This window comes from Kogia breviceps, chromosome 8, assembly GCF_026419965.1.
Source record: "Kogia breviceps isolate mKogBre1 chromosome 8, mKogBre1 haplotype 1, whole genome shotgun sequence".
Lineage (NCBI taxonomy): Eukaryota > Metazoa > Chordata > Mammalia > Artiodactyla > Physeteridae > Kogia > Kogia breviceps.
The window spans coordinates 89,434,080-89,459,118 of NC_081317.1; the positions used below are offsets into that span (position 1 = coordinate 89,434,080).

Consider the following 25,039-nt stretch of genomic DNA (forward strand, 5'->3'; position numbering starts at 1 on the left):
CAGTATATTCTCTTTTACACCTTGCTTTTTTCACTTAATATTGGAGATTGTTTCATATCAGCTTTTAAAGAGTTTCCTCTTTTTTTTTTTCCTTCTTTTTATGGCTGCATGGAATGCCATTTTATGTAGTGTGAGTACATTTGGGTTGTTTCCAGTCTTTTGCTGTTACAATGCTGCTGCAGTGAACGTGCATTGTTTTTTGATGTGAGAGTGTATCTATAGGAACAGTTCCTAAATGTGAACCTATGAGGTCATAGGCTATCTCCATTTGTAATTTTAATTGATATTGCTAAAATGAAATGAAATCTTAAATGGAAACCCCCATTTACGGAATAGTGGAGCTGCTCTGGTGAAGAAGGGATGGAAAGCTTAGATAGAGCTTTGTGCTCTGGTATCCATTCTCTCGTAGCCTCTGAGGAACTTGTGTATAATTGGTTCTTTCTGATACAGACTGAAAGTCACTGATCTTCAGGATGGAGAAGCAATAATTGCTGCTGGGTTTTTGTTTGTTTAACTACACTAAATGTGAGTGCATTAAGATTAGAATGGGTATTAATACTTTGCTATAAAAATATAAAAACCCTGAATGAACTTAAAATCACAGTGGTAGTTGGTTCTACTTCTACTTACTGGTAATAAAACTGCTCGAGACCAAGAGCTGTTGTTCTCTTTCTTGGAATACTGAGAGTGTATTTTTGAATGTGCCTTACTTAGTTTGTTCCCTTGCTTGTAAATTGAATTAATAATATCTCTGAGTTAGGTATTTTAAATTTCTCTGAAGCGCTTTCTGTAAGTAGTAACAATATTTATGTGACTATTGCTCTTTAAGTATTGCCCTGGAGGAGAGCTGTTTGACTACATAATTTCCCAGGATCGCCTGTCGGAGGAGGAGACCCGAGTTGTCTTCCGTCAGATAGTGTCTGCAGTTGCTTTTGTGCACAGCCAAGGCTTTGCTCACAGGGACCTCAAACCAGTAAGTGACTGCTTCACAGATGGTCACCTGAGAGTTCAACATCATTTACCTGTCATTACTAGGTTTCCAAATGTTCTTTCTGTTTAGAATTTGTGTGGGCTTTGCTTTTTGTTGTTGTTGTTCTGTTCCTAATGTATCACTTTTTTTTCCTCCATGACTTTTGACTCCTGGTAGGCTCTTCAGGTTGGACTTATTGGCATTCTTTTTCTTTGTCAATTATGTGTGACATTATAAATATCTTTGTAGTCAGCTGCAGAATATGAACCTCAGGGTTTTATTTCTAGGAAAGAAGAGTTTTAGTATTTTCTTTGAGAAGATTGTCATTGAATATTTTCCTCTCAATACTCTCTTCCTGACACCGTCTTCCTTTAATTTTAATTCCATTATGCTTCAGAAGGGAACACTCAGTGGAATGGGCAGACTCAACTTTTCAAGGACAGAATAACAATTTGATACTCTTAAGTCTGTAGGCTCTGATTGATATGCATGATGGTGAACATGGATTTTAATGTTATTTGGTACTAGGGTTAGGGACCTAGAATTGGTCTAACAAGATATGGCAGTTTATCCTTTTCCCTCTGTTTCTATCCATTCCCTCTGTTTATATCCAACACTTTGATTTGAGTTCAAACTTGCTCTTTTTGTTCAAACTTGCTTTTGGCACACATTGTGTTTGCTTGTAGTTGAACCTCAGAGCACCAAAGAGAAAATGGTTTATGCTAATGTGTCTTGAGGGGAAGCAGGATAGTTATCAACATTCATCTTCTCTTCCCTTATGTTCTTCTTGTCATTTCATTCTTTTTTAATGATTTTCATTCTTGTACCCATGCTGTTTAATATAAACAACCTTAAAGTGATTTTAGAAATAGCTAGAGGTGGGATATGATATAAGGAAGGCAGTATATAGTTATGAAAATATCTTTGTTTTTTTCAGGAAAATTTGTTGTTTGATGAAGATCATAAATTAAAGTTGATCGACTTTGGTCTCTGTGCAAAACCCAAGGTAAGTGCAGAGATAAAAATGCATTTATTTCCTTTGTCAGTGTACCTCTTAGTATGTTATCTTACACTGACTTCCACTTAGTCTTTATTGAGCCTGGTTGCATCCATTGAGAAGAATGTTAAATTTCATGGTTTTTATAAGTTCTCTAGATGATTTTAGTATATAGCCAAGATTGAAAACCACTGCTCTAGGTCCAGGGTTGGTCCTGCTGAAGACCGCATGGGTATGCTGTGAGAGAATTTACAGCACCTAGGTGACAGGAGGCCATCACAGTGTGAATGCTGAATTGACCATGTTCTTGCAGTTAGAGTGTGTTGCCACTAGATGATGCCTTTGTTCATTTAGGTATGAGTTTTGGGAATTTAGTGCAAATCTGTTCTTTATTATCCAAATGGTTATATAACTAACAGTTAGTTACATTTTGAGAGACAATCCCCTTTCCTTGTAAAAGAAGAAGGAAAAAGTCCATATGCACTTTAAAATTTATACCGTGATATATTTCTTTAATTTGCACTCCATAGTTAGGTACTGGTGTTCTCTAGCATACCTTCTCTTTGAGGTGACTTTGAACTTCCTCCTGTGTGGTTGCTTTCTTCCGAGTTCTCTAATGATGGTACTCACAGTCTCTAAAATGAGCTGTCTACCCTCATTAAGGATGTTGAAATTTCAGACCTGTCTCAGCCCTTTGGAGTCCCATGATTATTTCCTGCCCCAATCAGAATTAGCTGCGTGCAAAGGGAAGCAGATTTTGCCCCTTTGGCTGAATGTCTGATTCTTTCTGGTTTTCCTCTCCTTCCCTTGGCTCTTCAGAGATTGTCAGTCCAGTCTTGTGTCTGGGAACCAAATGCTAGAAGGCATTTTTTTTGATCAGCAGGCAATAAAGGTAAAGCATACTTTGAGCAGATAAGCTGGTTTAAGTCATGTTCATCACAGGAGGCACTGGAGAATGTGTGTGACAGACTCCCTTAGCCTTTATTTATGGCTGCCACAGATTCAGCCCACACAGACACTGTCTCAAAAAGCAGAGGTTGGCTGGGAGAGGGTGGCCTCAGCTTTCTTAAGCTGAGGAGCTTACTTCTGGGTGTGTTGTAGCAGTTGTAAATGAAATCTCACAATTTCACAAGTCATCTGCCATTTGTGGAACTCTGTATAACTGTTGGGCAGTGGTATCGTTTTCATTACGTCTCCATATTTCTGTGGGAGACCAGAGGAGGTTGAGCAGATTCCTCATTTGAACAATCTGGAAGCTCAGCTCGTGATTTGTGTTATAACCGAGTCTAGAAAGCAGACTCCCAAGGCACTATTCTGTGTAGCATTTGCTCTCTTCCCTCTAGGGGAAAAGAAACTCTTCTGTATTTGTAAAGATTTGATATTGGAGATAGGGTCCCATAGAGAAATAACCCTTTTTCCTTGAGTACTTGGGAGTGGGAATGCTTGGATGTATGCTAAGCTGATTATTATACAAATGGATGCCTAGGGAAGTACGAACCTGACTTGACTGAGCTAAGGGGAGAAGGATTTTTTGTGTGTCGGGTTGTCGTGGTATTGGAAATCAGAGACGAGGAAGCCACACGTGCATGCATGCACATAGGCAGAGTATTGAGTTGGCAGCAGAAGTCTTTTATTATTTGGGGGTAATTCTTCATCTAGCATCTCTATGCTTGTGCTGAAGAATGTTTATCAGGGTTTTAATTTTCTTAAGGGCTGTAGTTAATAAGTGTTTCATTTTTATCTTATTGGCAGGGTAACAAGGATTATCACCTGCAGACATGCTGTGGGAGTCTTGCTTATGCAGCACCTGAGTTAATACAAGGCAGATCATATCTGGGATCAGAGGTAATTATTCACTGATTAATTCAATATATAACCAATATATGTTTATTGGTGACCTGTAGTGAGTCAGGCACTGTATTTTGAGGGTGTAATGAGGTACGAAATAAACTTGTTAATCAAAGAGCTGTCTATTCAGAGAGTGAGATAATAAATATATATTATAAATAAATATAAATAAATATAAATATAAATAATATATAAATAATATATAAAAATATAAATATAAATAAATATAATAATACACAGTATACTTATGAAACAAGGATATATTTCTGGTGTCCTTGTTGTGGTTGCTTTTGTGTTTAACTGTGCCATAGTTTTAGACTGATTAGTCCAGCCAGGTAGAACATGAGGCCAGGATTATAGGAGCAATTTTCAGAGATGCTGGTTAGCACAGAGAAAACCTGTACTTTGTTCACAGCCAACTGTTCAAGGCCGGCAGTCCCGTGTAAGAGGCCCAGGCTCAGAAGGCCTGGGCATTGCCTGCTTAACCACTGGCTGCCGCAAGCTAGTCAACCCCTTCCACTCTCTGGAGTACTGGTTTTGCTGATATTAGTGTCATAAAATGAAGAAGGTTTAGTTGTCAAAAGGTCTGGAAATGCTGGGTTGAACAGTTTTCTTTAGTTAAGGACATCTCCAAATCTTAATATGTTCCTGTACAGTGTCCTTTGAGAGTAGAACATCACAGACAGCAGCTGGTCTCAATTTTATGCACCTACAGAATCCACTTTTTACGTGGAGCATCTTTTGGAACTGGTGTTGTACGGGAGAAACTTTGAGATATGCCGGTTTACTTAATTTGTAACATGAGAAGATGGGGACTAACTTGTTTTTGGTGACCTTTTATTTGGATATAATCTCAAACTTACAAAATAGTCGCAAATGTGGAATGAGGAACTTCTGTATATATTTAGCCAAATTCATAATTGTTTACATTTTTCCCCATTTGTTTTATCATTCTCTATGTTTATATGTATGTGTATTATTTTTTGAACCAACTGAGAGTAAGTTGGAGACATTATACCCCTTTATCATTAAATACCATGTATATATTTCCTAAAGGAAAGACTCTCTCTTTTATAACCAGAGAGATTTATAACCAAATATCTCTGATTTTGAAATCAGAGAATTTAACTGATACAATTTATTAAATATTTATTTATTTGGCTGCATTGGATCTTGGTTGTGGTGCATGGGCTCTTCATTGCAGCGCGCAGGCTCCAGGGTATGCAGGTTCAGTAGTTGCGGCATGCAGACTCTAGAGCGCTTGGGCTTAGTTGCCCTGTGGCATGTGGGATCTTAGTTCCCTGACAAGGATCGAGCCTGAGTCCCCTTCATTGGAAGGCGGAATTTTTTTTTTTTTTTTTTTTTTTTTTTGCGGTACGCGGGCCTCTCACTGTTTGTGGCCTCTCCCATCGCGGAGCACAGGCTCCGGACGTGCAGGCTCAGTGGCCATGGCTCACGGGCCCAGCCGCTCCGCGGCATGTGGAATCTTCCTGGACTGGGGTATGAACCTGTGTCCCCTGCATCGGCAGGCGGACTCTCAACCACTGCGCCACCAAGGAAGCCCCAATAGATCCTTTTTGTAATTTTCATTTAAGCACCACAAAAATCCTTTGGAGCGAATACTGTTACTCTGTTTCGTAAGATAAAGAAGATGAAGAAATTGAGGCTCAGAAATTAAGTGCATTTGCAGGGTCACAGCTGGCAACTGGGTCAAGATTTGAACTGAGTGAGGCTTTACTGCAACACCTCTACTGTTTTCCACTGTTCCATTCAGTCTCCCAGAAGGAGTGGTAATGATATGCCTGATGCTCACAAGATTCCTAGAGGTCTGGTGATGAGGCCCTGCCGGTTTTAATGCATCAAGATTTTCCTATAGGATCTTGTTTTCTTATCCATTTTAGTTAAATTTCCATCCTTCTAGGACAGTATCTTAAGGACGGTGTACCAAGGAATTGTCTGGGGGCACTTGTTAAAATATGCAGAGCTCAGGGCTGTGCATGTTTAGAGATTTTGGTTTTGTTTTCTAAGGTGGGGCTTTAGCAATCTTCATTCTAAAAAAAGTACTTTAGGTTATTCTGTTGCTCATGGTCCAGATCATGCTTTAAGGAATGTTCTATGGTAAACATCTCTAATTCATTTTGTAATTTCTCAAAGGAAGTGGTTTCAAACCCCTCTTCCCCCCAGTTATTTTTTTCTTATTTGGCAGTTGGTAGCTTATAGATTTACTTGCATTTGCTTTGGTTTATGGTTTTAGTTGATTCATTTATTCTCATATCTATTTCAAAACAGTGAAGTGAAGGTGCTTTGATGGGTTAACTGAAGAATACTTTTTCTGCTTTTTTTTCTCTCTAGTAGGCTTTTGTAGATTTCTGTGGGGATGTTACTACTATTTTCTTCGTCTTTTCCTTTAACCTCAGACGTAATCTCTCTTTTGACCTCTTCCTATGGCATTTGATGAGGCCATGTTAGCCCACTCTTCCCTGTGTAGTCTCCTTACCTTGACTGTAACACCCTGGTCAGGAGTGCCATGCCGTCAAGACTCAATTTATGGATGAAGCATTTGATATCTTTCAGGCATAAATGGTTAATTTCTGACCTCCTGCAACTTGGAGGAAAAATCTAGTGTTTGCTTGAAAGTAAATTGTTCACTCGGGGCTTCCTAGTTGAGTCCCAAGAATTTGGTGCGATCTGGTAGGCAGGATGACTAGGTGTGAGATTTGTGTTATTTAGTATAGGTACTACCTAGATGTGTGATGCTGCTGAAGTTATTTAAATTTGTTTCTCCCCTCTCTCCTTTCCCCCACCTTTTTTTTTCTTTAAACATACTACATGATGCCCTTTTACCTCTTAAAATTTTCCCAAGGCTTAGATGAGGGTGGGAACTGTGACTTCCCAGTCATCGGTGGCGTGGATATCTTACATAAAGACTAAGTTCCTTTCTGGGACTTTTTTTTCTTGCCCCCTCCCCCCCCTCTTTTTAAAAAAAATTTTATTGGAGTATAGTTGCTTTACAATGTCGTGTTAGTTTCTACTATATCCTTTCTGGGATTTTGAGATTTGTAGGGCTATTTGTGCTGGCAGGCTAATTTCTATTCTTGATCCTTGAAAAGTCAATTGTTGAACTTTATTAAGGTGTCTCTACATAGAGAGGACTTTACAGTATAGCTTAGTTACATTTGCAGATTATCAGCAGTAAATTTTAAGACTTGTTTTGACATCCTCATGCATGTTTACATAATCCTCATATGTAATAAACCCTCAGTAGCACTATAGTTTTGTCTTTCAGAATCAGAGACCTAGGGACTTCACTGGTTGTCCGGTGGGTAAGACTCTGCACTCCCAGTGCAGGGGGCCCAGGTTCAATCCCTGGTTAGGGAACTAGATCCCGCATGCATACTGCAATTTAAAAAAAAAGAAAAGAAAAGAAAATATCCCCCATGCCACAGCAAAGATCCTGCATTCTGCAACTAAGACCCACTGCAGCCTAAGTAAATTTTAAAAAGAATCAGAGACTTAGCCTCATCTTCTTCCTTATCATGCCCAATCCATCCCAGCCAACTAGAAATGATTTTCTATTAAGCATTAGAGGGGAGTGCACTGAACTGGTCACTGGTCAAGAGACCTACCTGCGTGGCCTGCCATTGACTGGGTGATTTTGGACAAGCCTTCCTTTCTGGGCTTCAGACTGTACAAGGAGCAGGTTGAATTGGATGATCTCTGAGCTCTTTTCCAGCTCTGTGAAGATTCTTTGTAGTGCCATTTTGAAATGCGTTCTAATTTTTTATTATTATTATTTTTTTCTCCTTCTCAGGCAGATGTTTGGAGCATGGGCATACTCTTATATGTACTTATGTGTGGCTTTCTACCATTTGATGATGATAATGTCATGGCTTTGTACAAGAAGATTATGGTGAGTATTACAAGGCACAGAATTTCATTGTAGAAGTTTTCTATATTGCAAACTATATGCTTCTATTTATAAAAGTACAAGAATAGGCAGAAGTAATGTATGCTGCTAGAAGTCAGGATAGTGGTTACTCTTTGGAGGTGGTTAGTGACTGAAAGAGAGACATGGTGGGGCTTCTGTTTGGTTTTTGATCTGGATGATGGTTATACTTGTATTCAGTTTTTGAAAACTTATCAAAGTGTACCTTATGATAGGTATACTTTTCTATATGAACATTATACTTCAGTAAGAAGCTTAACAAAACAGAAACAAATGGGAAAGTAAACATCTAAGCTGATTTTTCTGGTAAGAGTTTTTGTTTTGAATCATGAAATGATGCCTTAGTAAGTTGCTATGTTAAATCACATTTTTCTTTAGAGTTATGTTAAAATAAGAGAAACTGTTTCTTTTTGAAGGTAAAATTTGGCTTTAAGGTATAATAAAACCACAGTTAAGAGTACTGTAAGCTTTGTTAAAATCATATATATCAGAGGTAGAAAGTAGATTTGTGGTTATGGGGCTGGCTGGGGAGGGATGGAGTGGCAGTGAGGAGTGACTGCTAATGGGTGCAGGGTTTCTTTTTGGGTTGATGAAAACATTCTGGAATTAGATAGTGGTAATAATTACACAACTTTGTGAATATACTAAGAACCACTGAACTGTATACTTTAAAAGGGTGAATTTTATGTTATATAAAGTATATTCAATTAAAAAAACTCAAAAATCATATATAGGAAGGAAAATAGTAAAATTCTTTTTAAAGAGTTAATATTCAAAGCAAGCTAACAAAAGAAGACATGTAAAGAGGAAGAGCACCATATTGTGTCCATAGCAAACCAAAGTCAGACCAGCAGAGCAACTTCTCTGAATGTGGCTTGAATTCCGTTCTGTTTAACAAATATTTCCTAAAGGTCTTTTTTGTATGAGATACTGAAAGACATGAACAAAGACTTATGAAATTTAATCGTTGTCTGCCAGATTTCTTGTTGGAGACAGATACAAGGCTATCTAAAAAGGGGAAAGGGTGAGGGGTGCCATTTTATAACAGAGGTTAAATGAAGTTAGTACAGGAGTGGGTGTGGGATTTAGGAGAACATCTTATAGTAAGTGAGGTTTGAGCTGGGCTTTAGAAGAAGGTTAGCAGCACTTCAGAAAGGGTTGTGGGAGAGAGCATGCCTGGTAGACAGTATCAGCCAAGGCGTAAGATAGGAGAAGCGTGGGAAGAAATGGTCAGAAGTTTTATGTGGCTGGACCATTAGGTCTCTAACACCCTTTAGGTAGGGAGACAACCTAAATCAGCTCTCATTTTTGGAAAGTAGCACACAGAATTGAAAGTGGTAGAACCAGTTGGCTCTTTGCCTACCCTACTGAACAACCAAGTCTGAGGGCACTGAGTTCAATCTGCAGTTATTTTATTTATTTGACTTAATAGTTTTTCCTGTATCCCACTCTGGAAAAAGCTTTAAAATTAGTGCCCAAACTGCAAGAGTAGTTTTGGGAAGTGACGGAATTGCAGTAGTTCCAATTTCTTGAAGGCTGAGGAGTTCTGATTCTGAAGGATCAAAGAGAAGTCATGTTAGCAGTAGCTGTTGCCACTGTTTTGGGGAACCGTGAGTGCTTGTGCTTCTCCTTGGGGAGGGGAGATGGATGGGGCAGTGGGCTGGAGGCCAGCCTCCTGGAGCCTGCTGGGGTAGCCAAGACAGCCCGTATTTCCTCCCGTCTCTTCTCACAAAGCCTCCCCTAAACTTTGCAGGGTAGCAGTTGTTGCCTTGGCTCTGCTTCCTGCCTGTGACAGCAGTTCCTGACCTCACAGAGCCACATTCCCCGTGTCAATAACAGCATACAGGGAGGGTAGTGTTAGGATTGCTTTGTAGTTTCAGCTTTAGTTAACAGATGTGGAGTGGGAAGGAGGCTTGGTCTTTGGGCGGCTCAGTAACAATTTTCCAGTTACACTTTCGAAAAACATTAGGTTGACCTCTTGAGTTATTCCCTCTTTTTGTTACTCTTTCTATAAAGTAGAGCTCTGTTTTTTGTTCTGAAAATAACTTTAGTATTACAAGCTACTAATATGTTTTCCCATATTCTTTTTTTGCTGTGGGTACTGCATGCCAGAGAATAGACTGACAGACAAGGTTCTCCAAAGATGAAGTAGAATTGGATCTGTTTGGTGTTATAGCATGAAATCTTATACCTTCTAGAATTCCAGAAAGACCGTGTGGGGACACATTATCATAGAATTTCCCTGTTGGAAAGGATCTTACCAATCATGTTTTCTCCTCTCTGCTTCTTTTTTTTTTTTTTTTTTTTTGCGGTACCCGGGCCTCTCACTGTTGTGGCCTCTCCCGTTGTGGAGCACAGGCTCTGGACACGCAGGCTCAGCGGCCATGGCTCACAGGCCCAGCCGCTCTGCAGCATGTGGGATCCTCCTGGACCTGGGCACGAACCCGTGTCCCCTGCATCGGCAGGCGGACGCTCAACCACTGCGCCACCAGGGAAGCCCCTCATTGGTATTTTTAAAATCCAGGATCTCTACTTTCTTTCTGTGGGCTTTGGCAAATTACTTAGCCTCTCTGTGTGTCAGCTTCTTCATCTGTAAAGTGGGTGATAGTAGTCATAACATAGTGTTGTTAGGATTAAATGAGTTAGTTCATTTATCGTAGTGCTCAATAAATGTTAGCTATTATTATTATTATTTTTAATGAAAGGCCCAACAATCTTTTTTTAAAAAAAATTTTTATTTATTTATTTATTTATTTGGCTGTGCTGGGTCTTAGCTGCGGCACGTAGGATCTTTGTTGCCATGGGCGATATCTTTGCAGTGTGTGGGATCTTCTTTGCGGCATGCAGGATCTTTAGTTGCAGCATGTGGGCTCTTTTAGTTGCAACATGCGGGCTCTTTAAGTTGCGGCATGCGGGCTCTTTAAGTTGCGGCATGCGGGATCTAGTTCCCTGACCAGGGATCGAACCTGGGCCCCCTGCATTGGGAGGGTGGAGTCTTAACCGCTGGACTACCTGGGAAGTCTTAGCTGTTATTATTGACATATGTTTCTAAATTTGGTTTGCCAGTATTTTGTTCAGGACTTAAAATTTGTTCAGAGATTAATATGTAGTTTTCCTTTCTAGAACTATTTTGTTTGTTTTTGGTTTCAAGATTTTACTAGCCACATATAGTTGATTGGGGATATTCCTTTTACTGTTTCTTTTCTTGTGTGTGTGTGGGGGGGCAGTATAAGGTTGGAATTTTTGGGTGTTATGGAATGTGCTTGGAAGTCCATCTCCACCAGTGACTTCTTTATTGGAAGATTTAAAAATAGTAAGTCAGGTCACATCCCTTTATTGGAAGCTCTCCAGTGGCTTCTTTCCCGTTTCACTAAAGTACTACGAGCCAGAGTTCACCCTGTGGGCTGTAGGTGTTATCCTAGGTGAACTGGCCTCCCATTATCTCAGTGCTCTCATTGCTTACTCATCTTAGGATGAAATTCTTAAATCTTAAGTCTTAAGTTCAGTCTAGTTACTGAACACCTAATCTGTGCCAGGTGCTTTTCTAGATGCTTGGGATGTATCAGTGAATAAAACAGATGGAAGGTCCCTGCCCTCATGGAGTTTATATTGTAGTGGTAGGGAAAAAATAGTGGTGGTGGTAGAAAAAGATAATAAGCATAATAAGTAAATTATATTAAAAGATGATACTTGCCTTAGAAAAAAGAAAAAATTGGACAGGGTAAAGAGGAATCAGGAGAACAGATAGGGAGGGGTGTGGAGGGAAGAGAAGGGCTGGTTGCATTATTAAATATTAAATAAGGTGGTCAGAGGTGAGATTTGAGCAAGACTTGAAGGAGGTGAGAGTGTTAGTCAAGAGGCTATCAAGGGAGAGAATGTTTCAGGCAGAGGAAGCAGAGCAAAGGCTAGTAGGTAGAAGCATGCCTGGTGTAGTCAAGGGAGGGCAGAGGGCTAGTGCCACTGGAGTGGAGTAAATGAGGAGAGCCGTAGGAAATGAAGTCTCAGGGGACAGGAGCTCCAACTGCCTTGGGCTCCGTAGCTGTCATAAGGATTTTGGCTTTTTCTCCAAGTGAAATGGGGAGCTACTAGAGGTTTTTTTTTTTTTTTTAATAATAAATTTATTTATTTAATTTATTTATTTTTGGCTTCCTTGGGTCTTTTGTTGCTGTGCGCGGGCTTTCTCTGGTTGCGGTGAGCGGGAGCTACTCTTCATTGCAGTGCAGGGGCTTCTCATTGCAATGGCTTCTCTTGTTGCGGAGCACGGGCTCTAGGTGCACGGGCTTCAGTAGTTGTGGCACCCAGGCTCAGTAGTTGTGGCACACGGGCTTAGTTGCTCTGTGGCATGTGGGATCTTCCCGGACCAGGGCTCGAACCCATGTCCCCTCCATTGGCAGGTGGATTCTTAAGTACTGCACCACCAGGGAAGAGCCCCCACTAGAGGGTTTTGAGCAGAAGAGAGACATGGTCTGGTTTAGATTTTATCAGGACCACAGTGGCTACTGTGTGGAAATAGGCTACAAGGAGCCAAGAGGAGAACCATGGAGACTGGTGAGGAGGATATTGTATATTGTAGTAATTTTCAGATGAGAAATGGTGGTCATTGAGGTAGTGAGAAGTGGTTGGATTCTGGGTATCCTTTTTTTTTTTTTTTGGCTATGCTGTGTGGCATGTGGGATCTTAGTTCCCCAACCAGGGATCAAACCCTTGTCCCTTGCAGTAGAAGCGCGGAGTCTTAACCACTGGACCACCAGGGAAGTCCCTTGGGGTGTCTTTTTTTAAAAAATATATTTTAAAATTAACAGAGTAAAATAATTTTTTGGTGTGTAACAGGTCTACGAATTTTAACACACATATAGATTCATGTAGCCACCACATAGTCAGGATATATGTTTAGATTAATCTGTTGTGTTTTGAAGGTATAGCTAACATAATTTGTTGATGGATGGGATGAAGGGAGTAACCTGAGCAACTGGAAAGTTGGAGCTGCCATCAACTGAGATGGAGAAGACTCCTGGTAGGGCAGGGATGATAAGGAGATCAGTTTTGAACATAAAGAATGTGTATTTTGTCTAGTTGTTCAAATTTCTTGGCATACGTTTATTTACCCAGTGACAAAGTGTATATCAGATTTTTATGTATTTTTTTAGAGATTATAATATATAAGGAATCTTATATTTTATCTCTATGCTACCCCCTTCCCAGATTTTTCATACAGATGGTAGCATACCACGAACACTGTTCTGTATTTTGTCTTCTTCTCCTAACAGTATGTCTTGGAAATCACACCATTTCATACCCAGCTCAGAACCTTTTCATAGAATTCACTTCACAGAATTGCAGTGTATATATGTACCTTAATTTATTTAACCAGTCCTAGGTTAATGGGTATTTAAGTAGTTTCTAAGTGGTCATTTTGTACATTGTGAATATATCTGTAAGAAAATTCCTGGAAGAGTTACTGGGTCAAAGGGTATGTAAGCTAGTAATTTTATTAGATATTGCCAAATTGCTTCCCAGCAAAGTTCTATCGATTTATACAACTACCAGCAGTAGCATGAAAATGCCTATTTCTCCATAATCCCATCAATACAGTATGTCACGTTTTTCTATGTTTAAGATTTTTTTTGGCTATGCAGGAATTGTTTTATTTTTGTTTGGTCAAATTTATCAGTCTTTCACTGTCATTTGGAAAGGCTTTCCTATATAGATTATTTTTTAAAATTCCCATGTTTCCTTCTAGCATTTTTATTTTATTTTTTTTAAGTTTAAATATTTGATTCACTTGGAATTTGCTTTGCTGTTGTTTCTTGCCTTTAAAAATCACTAAAAAAATTGTAGAGATTTGTTTTCATATTCTGGATCCTTGTTTTTAAAAATCTTGTAATTGTGATGACAATGTAGCCATATGTACTTGGATTTGAGGTTCACTGTTAGCAATAATGTGCATAAGTGTATTTCAAATAGTCTTGATAATTTCAGGTTTTAAGACCACTTGTTGGATCTGATTAGGTCTTTTTTTAAAAAAAAAAAATGTATTTATTTATTTTTGGCTGCGTTGGGTCTTTGTTGCTGTGCGCGGGCTTTCTCTAGTTGCGGTGGCTTCTCTTGTTGTGGAGCATGGGCTCTCGGTGCACAGGCTTCAGTAGCTATGGCACATGGGCTCAGTAGGTGTGGCTCACAGGCTTTAGAGCGCAGGCTCAGTAATTGTGGAGCACGGGCTTAGTTGCTCCATGGCATGTGGGATCTTCCTGTACCAGGGCTCGAACCCGTGTCCTCTGCAGTGGTAGGCGGATTCTTAACCACTGCACCACCAGGGAAGCCGCTAGGTCTTTTTTTAACCTTGTGTTTTGGCTGATGGCCTCACACTAAGAGTAAAGGTGTCAGCTCTGTTATTGTTGTTTGCTTGTGCTTGTAGCAAACAAACAACCTTTAATCTGTGGTTTCTTTGCAAGAATCTTTTAAAACCAGTTGGCTATTTTGTGAAGATTTAGTTTAGTTAAACCAGATACTATGATCTGTAAATCCGTTTAACTGGGCACAGTAGTTCAAATAGGCACAGAGTGGTGCAAAGTAGAGCCACTGTCACCTGTCATGTGTCATTGTCACAGTCAAGGAAGAATGACTTCATTTTGTAGTTTATGTAGGGACTAGTGAGGGTGCCATTGCCAATCCATATACTAAATTTTAATAAAGCTTAATTTTTGTCTTATGTTTTAGATAGAAATGAGAGTCCTAATATATTCTTTCCATGCCCTAGTGTGTCTTCTTACATGCCTTTGAAGACCACCAGTCAAGAATAATGAGTGGTCAACTCTACATATTCTTTAGATGGTCTCTCAATTAATATAACCCCTCTCAGCCAGGTTATTGAATATCAGTAAATTAGGGATTATTCTCCCTGGAAATTTACTGAAGTTATGGCTGAGCTGAATAAGAGCAAAAGCAAATGTCAGTAAAACTGGTGCAGGAATTGACATCATTCTGTGAACATTGAGTCTTCCAAGGTTACTTGATTTCTTGGTGATGAGTATTTGGGAATTGCAGTAAAACATTATGCCGTAAAGGATGACTGTAATAGGGAGTTCCCTGGTGGTCAGGGAACTGGGAACAGAGATCTCATAAGCTGTAAGGATGACTATAATAATTTTATCCAAGAAAAATTTTGAATACTTGCCTTGATCATGCAAAAGTCTCAATAAAGATGTCTGACTTTGAGCAGTCTACCTTCCATATACCCTGTGGATATACACCTAGTAAAACAAAATGAGGTATGGATTTACTAACTATGAACTTTGATTGTAGAATAATTATATCTCCTTTATAGCAATGATTATACAGGGCTATAATTCTTGATTTGTGATGTTAAAATGATGTAATCCACGTGTAAGAAGAATACTTGGCAGGAGGGCATGCATTCAGTTCTTTCAAGTCATACCCAGGCATTAGGGGCAAGTTAAACAGAAGGGTAGGTAGGCAGGGAGGGGGGGTTGGGGGGTGGGGACATATCTTTGTTTTATCATATTGAAAAGTACTAGCTGTTCTGTCAAGAAATCATTCCTCCCAAACCTCACTCTTGAGTAAGTAGCATAATGTACAATTCTATAGATGTGTGAATAGCTAAGAGTGTGTTGGAGCTTAATTTACTCCTTTCTAGAGTGCTAAGTGCAAGGAAAGTTTGGTTAAAATCTTAATCAGTCTTCTTGGCTAGGAGTATAAAGCAGAGGTTGGCAAACAATGGCTTGCCAGCCAAATCCGACCCACCACCTGTTTGTTTAAATAAAGTTTTATTGGAACACAGCCAAGCCTATTTGTTTATATATTGTCTGTGGCTGCTTTTGCACAACAATGGTAGGGTTGAGTAGTTGTGACAGAGATTATATGGCCCATAAAACCAAAAATGTTTACTATCTGTCCCTTTACAGAAAAAGTTTGCTGGCTCCTGGTATAGAGTTATTGATCTGTAGAAGAATGATCCTCCCTCAAGCCTGTCTGCTCCTTTCCTAGAACATTGGCCTGAAATGCCTAGGCTTGTCATTTGTCAGTGAAGTGACATTCAGTTAATTGTTTTTATGATGAAAAACAAAGTATGTATGGTAAAAAGTTAGAACAGTACTAAGGAGTATAATTTAAAAAACACACAAAACTTCCTGCTTCCTTTCTTTTCTTCCACAGAAGCAACTATTTATAAGTTTCTTCTATACATTTGCATAAATTATTTATACTTATACAAACCTTTATGTGTCTATATCCTTTGGAATTATATAATTCATACAGTGGACCTTGCCCCCTCCTTTTATTTTATTTTTTAAACTTAAATTTTTAATTTTAAAAAGAATTATTTATTTATTTACTTATTTTTGGCTGTGTTGGTTCTTCGTTGCTGCACGTGGGCATTCTCTGGTTGTGGCGAACGGGGGCTACTCTTCATTGTGGTGTGTGGGTTTCTCATTGCGGTGGCTTCTCTTGTTGCGGAGCATGGGCTCTAGGTGCATGGGCTTCAATAGTTGTGGCACGTGGGCTCAGTAGTTGTGGCTCGCGGACTCTAGAGTGCAGACTCAGTAGTTGTGGCTCACGGGCTTAGTTGCTCCGCGGCATGTGGGATCTTCCCGGACCAGGGCTCAAACCCATGTCCCCTGCATTGGCAGGTGGATTCTTAACCACTGCGCCACCAGGGAAGCCCCCTCCTTTTATTTATTTTTTATTTTTTATTTTTTTGTGGTACGCGGGCCTCTCACCGCTGTGGCCTCTCCCGTTGCAGAGCACAGGCTCCGGACGCGCAGGCTCAGCGGCCATGGCTCACAGGCCCAGCCGCTCCACGGCATGCGGGATCCTCCCGGACCGGGGCACGAACCCGTGTCCCCTGCACCGGCAGGCGGACTCTCAACCACTGCGCCACCAGGGAAGCCCCTCCCTCCTTTTAAATTTAATGCTTTACTTTGAAGATTGTTTCATATTGGTATATAGCAGCATGTATGGGTTTTCATTTTTCTTTTTTTAAGGGTTTATTTATTTATTTATTTATGGCTGCATTGGGTCTTCGTTGCTGTGCACGGGCTTTCTCTAGTTGCGGCGAGCAGAGGGCTACTTTTTGTTGCAGTGCGGTCTTCTCCCTGCGGTGCCTTCTCTTGTTGCAGACCATGGGCTCTAGGTACACGGGCTTCAGTAGTTGTGGTGTGTGGGCTTAGTAGTTGTGGTGCACTGGCTAAGATGCTCCGTAGCATGTGGGATCTTCCTGGACCAGGGCTCAAACCTGTGTCCCCTGCATTGGCAGGCAGATTCTTAACCACTGTGCCACCAGGGAAGCCCCTACGTTTTCATTATCTTTTAATGGCTGCATGGTATCATGAAATTTCCTTTATTCTAAGTTTGTATACATCATTAAAAAATTAATATTTAATTACCCAATTATTGCATAAAAACATTCTCTGTAATAAAGAATTAAAACATTACAGATAACTAACATTCTCATGACCTCTTCTCCAATATCTGTCCCCAGTCCTGCAATCTTTACATAGGTAACTACTGTTATTACTTTGGTTCTTCCAGATGTTTTGTCTTTGTAGTATTTTGTATTTTTTTCTTAGCATAAATGGTGTCATACTAATATTATTCTGTATCTTTCTTTATTCAACAGTATGTGCCTTCATACACATATAGTACTAACTCATTCTTATAAATAGTATGTCTAGCCATTTGCTTGTGAACATTTTCAGTTATTTTCTAGTTTTTTCACTATTATAAGTGATGCTTAGTAAGATACCCTGTGCATACCTCTTTGGACTTAAGTAGTGAGTAGTAGAATTGCTCTGTCATTTTTTTCCAATTTATACTCCCACCAGCAGTATATGAGAGTGCCTGCTTCCCCATACTCTCCTCAATATTGTTAGTTATCAAAATTTTGGATCTTGATTAATTGAATGGGTAGAAGTAGCATCTGATGCTTTATTCATGTGTCCTTAGTAATTACTTAAATGTTTATATGTGTGTGTGTGTGTGTGTGTGTGTGTGTGTGTGTATGTATATATATTTCTGTGAATGCCTGTTCATAGCATTTTCTCTTTCTCTTTAAGGTTGTTAATCTTTTTCTTATTAAATTATAAGAATGCTTCTACAATAAGGAATAATAGTAATTGCTACCATTTATTGAGAGTTTATTATGTGACATGTGACTGTATGCATTTTACATGGATTAGCTCATTTAATCCTCACGATTGTCCAGTGAGGTGTAGGTACTGTTATTATACCCTTTTGAAAGATGAAGAAAGTGAAGCAGAGAAAGGGAAAATAATTTGTCTAAAGTTATCCAACTAATCATTGGCAGAATTGGGGTAAGAACTCATGTGGTCTGGATCCAGAGCCTGTATATTTTTATACAATTTTAATTAATTTTTGGCTGTGTTGGGTCTTCGTTGCTGCACAAGGGCTTTCTCTAGTTGCAGCAAGTGGGAGCTACTCTTTGTTGTGGTGCACGGGCTTCTTATTGCAGTGGCTTCTCTTGTTGCAGAGCACAGGCTCTAGGCACCCGGGCTTCAGTAGTTGTGGCACGTGGGCTCAGTAATTGTGGCGCACAGGCTTAGTTGCTCTGCGGCATGTGGAATCTTCCCAGACCAGGGCTTGAACCCATGTCCCCTGCATTGGCAGGCGGATTCTTAACCTCTGTGCCACCAGGGAAGTCACCAGAGCCTGTATTTTTTTTTTTTTTTTTATTCGGAGCCTGTATTTTTAACTACTGTGCTATGGATCATCCCAAGGATTTAATACTTTGTCCTATGTGTTATAGTCCATATATTTAAATTTTTTCCCCTTGTTTTTTTTCTAGTACTTTTACATTTAAAAAATACTAGTTCTTTGATCTGCCAGGAATTGATATTGGTATAAGAAGTGATACTCAACTTTTTTCTTTTTTAATAAAATTTTTATTTTAAAATAGTTATAGATTTACAGAAAGTTGCAAAGGTGGTACAGAGGGTTCGCGTTTACCCTTGCCCAGTTCTCACTATTGTTTACATCTTATGTTACTGTGGTATGTTTGTCACTACTAAGGAACCAACATTGATTGGTACATACATTACTGTTTAACTAAATGCTGTAATTATTCAGATTTCACTAATTTTTCTCTAATGTCCTTTTCTTTTTTTTTTTTTTTTTTGTGGTACGCATGCCTCTCACTGTTGTGGGCTCTCCCGTTGCGGAGCGCAGGCTCAGCGGCCATGGCTCACGGGCCCAGCCGCTCTGCGGCATGTGGGATCTTCCCGGACCTGGGCACAAACCCGTGTCGCCTGCATCGGCAGGCGGACTCTCAACCACTGCGCCACCAGGGAAGCCCCAATGTCCTTTTCTTATTCTATATTCTTTCAGGATACCATATTATATTTAGTTGACATGACAAATATAATATCTGTGATAGTTTCTAGGGATCCAGTTTTTAAAAATAACCAGTTCTTTATTTAAAAATAGAAATTTGGTTGTCCTAGAACTATTTATTCAATAATCCATCATTTTCCCATTGACTTGAAATAATGGTCTTATTATATATTAAATTCCTACATTTACATATTTCTTTTTCTGGGCTCTTTATTTCATTGTATTTAACTTTTTGTCTATGTTTGTTTTATATGTAATTGTTTTAATTACTGGATTTTTTATAATACCATTTATTTAATGTCTGGTAAAATTAGCTCCCTCTTATTGTACTTTTCCCCTAGAATTTTCCTGGTTATTCTGCTATAAATTGTTTTTCCCTGGTGTACTTTTTTATTTTTTAAATTTTTAAAAAATTAAAAATTTTTTGGCCATGCCACGTGGCACACGGGATCTTAGTTCCCCTTAGTTCCCCGACCAGGGATCAAACCCAAGACCCCTGCAGTGGAAGTTCAAAGTCTTAACTACTGGACCTCCAGGGAAGTCCCTGTGAGTCTTTGACAGTGCTTCCTTTTCCTTTTGGAAAACGTTGTTAAATTATAATACTTTATAAGAGATATTCTATAGCCATAAAAGTGAATGAGGAACCTCTTTAAATACTGATATAGAATGATATCGAAGATATATTGTTAAGGGGAAAATCAAGGTGTAGAACAGTATGTATAGTATACTGTCATTTTAGTAAAAAATAAAAGAGAGGGAGGTATGTTTTTATTATTTGGAGTAATATGGAAGGAGATATAAGAAGTTGCTAGTTCCTGCTCCTTCTGGGGAGGAAAATTGGGAGAGGGAAGGGAGAATTTTCATTCTGTGTTCTTTTGTACCTTTTAAGTTTTGAATCATGTAAAGGTTCTACTTCTTGCCTAATTGCTGTGGCTAGGACTTCCATTACTGTGTTGAATAAAAGTGGTGAAAAGTGGGCATTCTTGTCTTGTTGTTGATCTTAGAAAAAGCTTTCAGTCTTCCACCACTGAGTATGATGTTAGCTATGGATTTTTCATATATGGTTTTTACTATGTTGAGGTAGTTTCCTCCTATTCCTAGTTTTTTGAGTATTTTTATCATGAAAGGGTATTGAATTTTGTCAAATGTTTTTTCTGTATTAATTGACATGATCATGTTTTTCACCTTCATTCTGTAAATGTGGTCTATCACACATATTGATTTGTATATGTTGAGCCAAACTTGCATTTCAAGGATAAATCCTACTTGGTCATGGTGTATAAATCGTTAATATGCTGTTGAATTTGGTTTGCTAGTAATAATTTTTTTAAAAAGTAGAATAATAAAGTTTTGTGTGAGTCTTGAATCTCTAAATCTGATGTGAAAAGTGGGGGAAGTGCCTTCAGCAGGCCAGGTCTGAGTCTATCTCTAGATATACAGAAGTAGAGTTCTATGCTTATTTGGGTTGTGCTGAAGTCTCCTCTGTCTAGAGCATCTACATCAGTCTTTTTTTTGTTGAAATTTTTTGCTTTTCTCCCCGAATTCCTTTTTTTTCCTCCGGGGAGATAGAGCATTCTGAAGTTTGTGTTTTTCATATTTTTGTGACCCTTGCACATGGTTGCTTATTCTTATTCTATTACAAAAGTAATACTAAACATTCCTGAGTTTTTCTTATTTGCCAGACTGCTCTGAGTGAGGTAGTTGCTATTATTGTCCCACTCTTATGGATGAGGAAACTAAGGGGCAGAGACCTTACATAACTTACTCAGGGTCTTATAGCTAGTAAGTGGCAGAGCTGGGATTTGAACTCATCTAGTCAAGCTTAGAGCCCGTTCTCAGACCACCATGAGATACTGTTTCTCATCTCTGTAGTTGCTAGTCTCAAGAGAATCGTAGACTCCCAGAGCAGAAAGTGATCCCCATCCCAAGCTTCTTTTTGTGTCCATTAACTTGGGAATGTTCCCAGACACCCCAACTTTTCAGATTTACCAGGACTATATTTACTAGTTCTCCTAATTCATATTAGGTATTGTGCATCAGTTTTTCTACTCAATTTAGGTGTCACCCCTGGTAGAGCAACTTGTCCTCATTTTCTTTATCAGTAGTGTTAAAGCATTGCAGTAGTCAATTATTTCCAAGGTCCAGTCCATCTCTGAATAGCTGTAAGTTCTCTGACTTCTATTTATTCACAGTCAGTTTTCCTTGTTTGTTTCAGCCTAGTATTCTCCTCTGTTGATATTTTGAATCTTGATTCTGATCTCATGTAATATCAGCTGTCCTTGCCAGGATTGTGACATTTTGTACATTTCTTAAATATTTCTAATCCAAGTTGTTGATTAAAAAACTGAATAGAGGGCTTCCCTGGTGGTGCAGTGGTTAAGCATCTGCCTGCCAATGCAGGCAACATGGGTTCGAGCCCTGGACCGGGAAGGTCCCACATGCTGAGGAGCAACAAAGCCTGTGCACCACAACTACTGAGCCTGCGCTCTAGAGCCCACGAGCCACAACTCCTGAGCCCATGTGCCACAACTACTGAAGCCCGTGTGCCTAGAGCCTGTGCTCTGGAACAAGAGAAGCCATCGCAATGAGAAGCCCGCACACCACAATGAAGAGTAGCACCTGCTCGCTGCAACTAGAGAAAGCCTGTGCGCAGCAACAAAGACCCAATGCAGCCAAAGATAGATAGATAGACAGACAGACAGACAGACAGACAGATAGATATTTTTTTTTTTGATATTTTAAAAAAATTTTTTAAAAAAACAACTGAATAGATCTAGACCACCCGTAAGTGTTCTGGGTTTTTAGCCTGTATCAGATACACTTAACCAAGATTTTGTGGTTTTATCCACAAAGATAAAATGTGACTGTTAATACCTTATTGAAATTAAGCTACACTATACCCGTGGTGTTCCGCATTTACTGACTTAACTCTAAGCTTGCCTTTTTTTTTTTTTTTTTAACCTATCTGGACCCAAACTTCTATGCTATTTATTTGCCTTCATTTGCTATTACTGCAAGTTCACATTCATATGGCAGCCATGGAATTAATGCTAATTATTATTATTATATATATAAAATATATAATATATATTATAAATATATATAAGTATATACGTATATATTTTTTGGGAGGGCTGCACTGCGTGACTTGTGGGATCTCAGGTCCCCAACCAGGGATCAAACCTTGGGCCCATGGCAGTGAAAGTTCTGAGTCCTAACCACTGGACCGCCAGGGAATTCCTGATGCTCTTAATTATTAATGTACTGTTTCACCAATACGAGGTGAATGTACCAACATACAAACTTCAGTGTTCTCTACTTTTATTTATTTATTTTGAGTACACTAGTGGATCCTGGATGAATCCTTTGGGGGAGGGGACTTATCTCAAGATAATATAAAATTGTTACATCCTAATAGTAGATATTAGATACAAGTTTTGATATTTTTGGTAAATCAAATATTTCTTCGGTGCAATGAGTATGGTATAAAATGTCTAATTCTTGTTCAATAGAGATTTAGCCTTCCTAATTAAAATTATTTACTAATACTGTATATTCTTTGTTTCTCCTACTCTGAATTTCATTTTTTTTAGTTTTTCATGTATTTGCAAGTTGAAAATAGATTCAGATTAGGACTTTTATGCATTATTATGGAATTTAATTTCACACATTATAGATTTTGAAATTTATTGTAATCTTGGCTCAGAACTATTGTTCCGAGTCACAGTGTAATACAGTCTGCTGGTTGAATCTAATTAAGGTGTCGTATCACTAGCATGCAGTATGTATCTTTGCCTAGAATGTTCTAAAATTCCTCACTTGGGAATAACACTTCACTCAGTTCTTGGTTTGATTGAAAAACCCAGCAATATTTGACACACTGTATGTAACTCTTGTTTAAGAGGCAGACTTTGTTTATCTTTTGTGTTTGTTGACTATTTTAAGCAAAATGCTAAACTGCAGTTTCCAGCATGGTTACTAATAGACTGAGTATTAATCTTATTAATGTCGCATATTCATCTGCTGTCATTGCATTCAAAGACAAGCGTGACTGTATTCCAGTTCTGGGTACACAAATATTAAGGAAATATAACTAATTTAGTAAATGAAAGTTGAGTAGCTTGAAAGTAAAATTGCTTTCTAACAAGTATAATTTATAATTTTAAAGAAAATGAGCAAGTTATCTCTTTATGAGATAATACTTTACAATTATAGGGTTGACTGCAGTACTATTATTATGTGCCTTTCTTAGTACTATATGAAAAAACAAACAATTTCAATCCCATTAGTATTCCCAGGATTATCTCACTTATTAGCACACAGATCTTTTTTCCTCCTCCCACTTGGTTTCTCCCTCTATTACCTGTTTCTTAATCTCATTTGCAAGGTAATCAGCCCTTAAGTAAACAAGAATTCTCCGAAGACTGAGCAGAAACCAGGGTTAAGGGGCACCGGCCTGGTTAACACAGGGCCTTTTGTGAAGATGCTCTTCCCCAGCAGAATTGTTCCTCTCAAGACCTTTTCTATTTGATCCTTAGATATATACTTTCAGTATTTAAATAAGGAGCCCTTCTCCCTGTCTATTTCTAGGTACCCTTAGAACTTCCAGTGCAGTACAATAGAAGAAGTATTGTATCTCTCTTCTAGTCCTTTCTCTACCCCTTTATTTCTCTATAACTATGTTTCTCAACTTTGGCACCATTGACATTTTGGACTAGATAATTCTTTGTTGTGGGGGACCGTCCTGTGCATTGTGGGATGTTTAGCAGCATCCCTGGCCTCTACCCACTAGATGCCAGTAGCAGCCCCCAAATTATGACAATCAGAAATGTCTCCAGACACTGCCAGATGTCCCCTGGGGGACAAAAATCACCTCCAGTTGAGAACCGGTGCCTTACAATATTGAACAGGTATTTGATTTCCCTGGCAGAGACAGTTTCCTCATCTATGTAATGTAGTTAGTAATCCCTGCCTACTGAACAGGATAAAATATATGTACAAGTGCTTTGTGTGTTTTTAAGTACTGTGTACAAATAAGAGGTTGGGGTAAGCCTGGCAGCAGAACTCAGCTCTTGACTTTATTTCTGCTAGTATTTCAGTGTAGAGAACGAAGATGAGAATATCAGGTCTTGGTGATGGGGCACAGGCCTCATGCTTTGTTTGTCAATAGTACTCTATAGAGCTGTTCTGTCCAAATGGAGAAAGTGGGTGGGTACGTTTCAGGAGGTGATGTGAGCAGGACATGACTAGTTGATGTGTTCTTACCAGGCAATGCTGAGATCCTGAGGCAGCTTCAGTGGGGCAAAGCTCTATTGAGAGGGCATGTGCATCCTCAGAATGACTCTAGCCTTTCTTACTATACTGAATATTTAGCACCCTGGCATGTATGGCTTTGCCAACATGCCATCTTTGCTCTGCTACTTTTTTGAGTAGCCCTATCTTCCCCTCCTATTTATTTCAAATTGAACAAACATTTAGTGTCTCTTATGTGCAAGGCATTGTGCCAAGTGCTTTCATATACATTCTTTTCCATTCCTTTTATAACCCTGTAAGTGGCATTACTGTACTTGTTTCACAGTAACAGTAGTAATAGTAGTAGTAGTAATAGTAATAGTAGTGGAGGCAGCAGCAATAGTAGAAACTAGACGGTATTGAGTTCTTACTCTGTGCATGTGCTAAGTGCTTTATATGTATTAAATCATTGAGTGCTAGCAACAATTTATGGAGTTGATACTGTTATTATACTTCTTTTTATAGATGAGGAAACTGAGGCACGGCAAGGTTAAATAGCTCATCCACACAGCTAGTAAGTGGTAGACCGTGGATTTGGATCTAGGCAATTTGTCTCCAGAGCCTACTCTTAGGAAACAGAGTCAGAAAGATGACATAACTTGTACAAGCTCAAGGAGCGAAT

At 39.0% G+C, this 25,039-nt stretch overlaps 1 protein-coding gene across 2 annotated transcripts in view; it reads left to right on the plus strand.

Moving 5' to 3' along the window:
* The window catches only part of MELK (maternal embryonic leucine zipper kinase), an 81,591-nt gene that overhangs the window by 14,347 nt on the left and 42,205 nt on the right, over positions 1–25,039 (plus strand). For both annotated transcript variants that reach the window (XM_059072170.2, XM_067039699.1), the window contains exons 5-8: positions 830–973; positions 1,908–1,976; positions 3,720–3,812; positions 7,627–7,725. In XM_059072170.2, coding sequence (XP_058928153.1) covers positions 830–973; positions 1,908–1,976; positions 3,720–3,812; positions 7,627–7,725 — 405 coding nt within the window. The remainder of the gene's footprint in view (positions 1–829; positions 974–1,907; positions 1,977–3,719; positions 3,813–7,626; positions 7,726–25,039) is intronic.